Source organism: Alosa alosa, chromosome 24, assembly GCF_017589495.1.
Source record: "Alosa alosa isolate M-15738 ecotype Scorff River chromosome 24, AALO_Geno_1.1, whole genome shotgun sequence".
In the NCBI taxonomy this organism is placed as follows: domain Eukaryota; kingdom Metazoa; phylum Chordata; class Actinopteri; order Clupeiformes; family Clupeidae; genus Alosa; species Alosa alosa.
In genome coordinates, this window is record NC_063212.1 from 27,916,007 (window position 1) to 27,918,083 (window position 2,077).

The window sequence follows — 2,077 nt, forward strand, 5'->3', positions numbered from 1 at the left end:
CATGCTGCTGCACACTACTCTCCGGTCGGCGGAGGTCGCCGGTACGGCGCTCTTCCCTGCGTTCCTGGCGCGCTCTTCAGAGGATTTACAAGCAGATGCTACCGACTGGCCCTCAGCACACAGCGCCCAGACGGCGAGCAGTTGCAGGACACCCGCCCAGCCGAGCCACATTGCGGAAAAGCTCCGAAGCAGACAGCGGTGACGAGCGGGAGGAGTGCAGATTAGCATATAAATAAACAAGCCCCTCCAAGTTTTTTTCTCCTCAATGGCTTCGAAAGCCGACCACACTAGCAACACTAAAATTTAAAACGCCTCAAAATGCAAAAGGCTCTACTTGGACAGGTCAATGTGGACATCTCCTCTCCCCAGCGCGCCCCATTTGCTCGTCCATTTGTCGCGCGGATTAAGAACCGAGCCCTCGGCGTCGATCAGTCCAACTCGAAGTCCGGACATCCTTTGTTATCCAAAAGGGTTCAGTCGAAAACTCAGCCTCTCTCCGCAATCCCTGCTGGTCCGCGGACGCGAAAAACAACACTATCCATAGTTCAGGAATGCGCTCCGAGACTCGTGTTGGTGTCAAAATAATCCAATCGCGACAAAAAAAAAAACAGGAGAGCGAGACCCAGGCCTACTTTACTTCGAGTACTCTGCAAGACAGCTGCAGCCAACTACAGATAACACACACATAGCTAACTTCAGGAAATATGAGCAGGCATTGGCTGCGGCTACAAGTATCCTACTTTCCCTACAAATGAAGATCCCTCGAGACGAAACAAAAGCGCGACTGTACCAGATCTCCCCGAAGACTCGAACTCTCCAAAATTGACTACATTTGTATATGGACCGAGTTCTCCACCTCTCGCCTCGCGGTTCCGTCTGGAATATGGGAAAACAATGCCGATATTTTTCCAACTCTTGGAAAACTCCGTGCGGAGTTTGTCGCTTTTCCAGGGCGCTGCACTTCTGGTTGCCTTTGCCCAGCTCTGCAAATCCACAGCGAGGGTCGAAGCCAGCGCGAGTAAAACATCAAAAGTTAATCCACACACAGCCGAAAGGCACGAAAGTGTTCCGGTGGTGGCTAGTCTTTTCGGCGTCGTTCACAAACCCTCAGTCCATTGAGAACTCCCCCCTCCCCCTCCCCCTCCTCCGTGTCGCGTTTCCTGCCCCTGACGTCATGCCGCTGCACAAGGCCGGCCTTTCGGCTTTCTTTGAAGTTTCTCCTGCCGAGCCCCGCGCACGCACGGTAAAACAAAGGCCCGGTAATGACAGTGAACTTTCGTTTTCAGCTTGTTTGTTTCCCGCGCGCTGGGAGCAACAACAGAGACATTACAAGTATGTCTTCCTCATGGTACTCATTCATAGGGTGGAGTGGTTCATATCCAACAAGTGAACCTAAGACCATCCAGCCTTACATAACCCAGCCTTCAGGTGTGGTTGATATACCCAGCCTTCAGGTGCATAGGTGCCAACTCTCACGCATTGGCCGTGAGACACACGCATTTGATTAGTTTCACACACTCACACGCCACACCCCCGATTTCTCACGCTGAAGTGTCAACCCGGTCGGTCAGATGCCTGAAAAATGAGTTTAGCCTATAGATCTACCTGTTGAGCCACGGTTATGCTTTTAGAGACGGTGAGAGGGTTCAAGAGCACCCCCTGTCTGTGGAATTTTCTAAATTTTCTCTCATTTGCGATGCTACTTCAGAAGCCGTCCCAGGCGCATTTCCCCCGCATTTCCCCGGCTTCAGGTATGCTGTGAGTATTATTGAGTATTTTTCACGCTGAAGTGTCAACCTGGTAGGTCAAATACCTGGCAGATGAGGTTCAACTAAACTAAACCTATACATATGATATCACACATCAGGTGAACGTGCGGAATCTAAGCTTTCCAATGATATTAGAGCCAAGTTGCTGTGATAAATGGTTTGCGAGAAAATTGAACCAACGTGCAATTTAGGCTAATCATATTTGCATTTTGCACACAGTGCACACCCATTACTCTCGGTTTAATATTTCACTAACCCTTCACACAACACGTGGCAAACCCAATATCACAATAAACAGCAAACCGTAC

The 2,077-nt window shown here is 50.2% G+C and overlaps 1 protein-coding gene across 1 annotated transcript in view; it reads right to left on the reverse strand.

The window, feature by feature from the left end:
- adgra3 (adhesion G protein-coupled receptor A3) overlaps positions 1-1,123 on the reverse strand; it is a gene marked incomplete in the record, with an annotated part of 48,066 nt that extends 46,943 nt beyond the window's left edge. Inside the window, 1 exon segment of the mRNA XM_048236093.1 lies at positions 1-1,123. This exon segment is cut by the window's left edge and continues 53 nt beyond it. Within this exon segment, the coding sequence (XP_048092050.1) occupies positions 1-228 (228 nt within the window).
- Between the last annotated feature and the right edge of the window lie 954 nt (positions 1,124-2,077).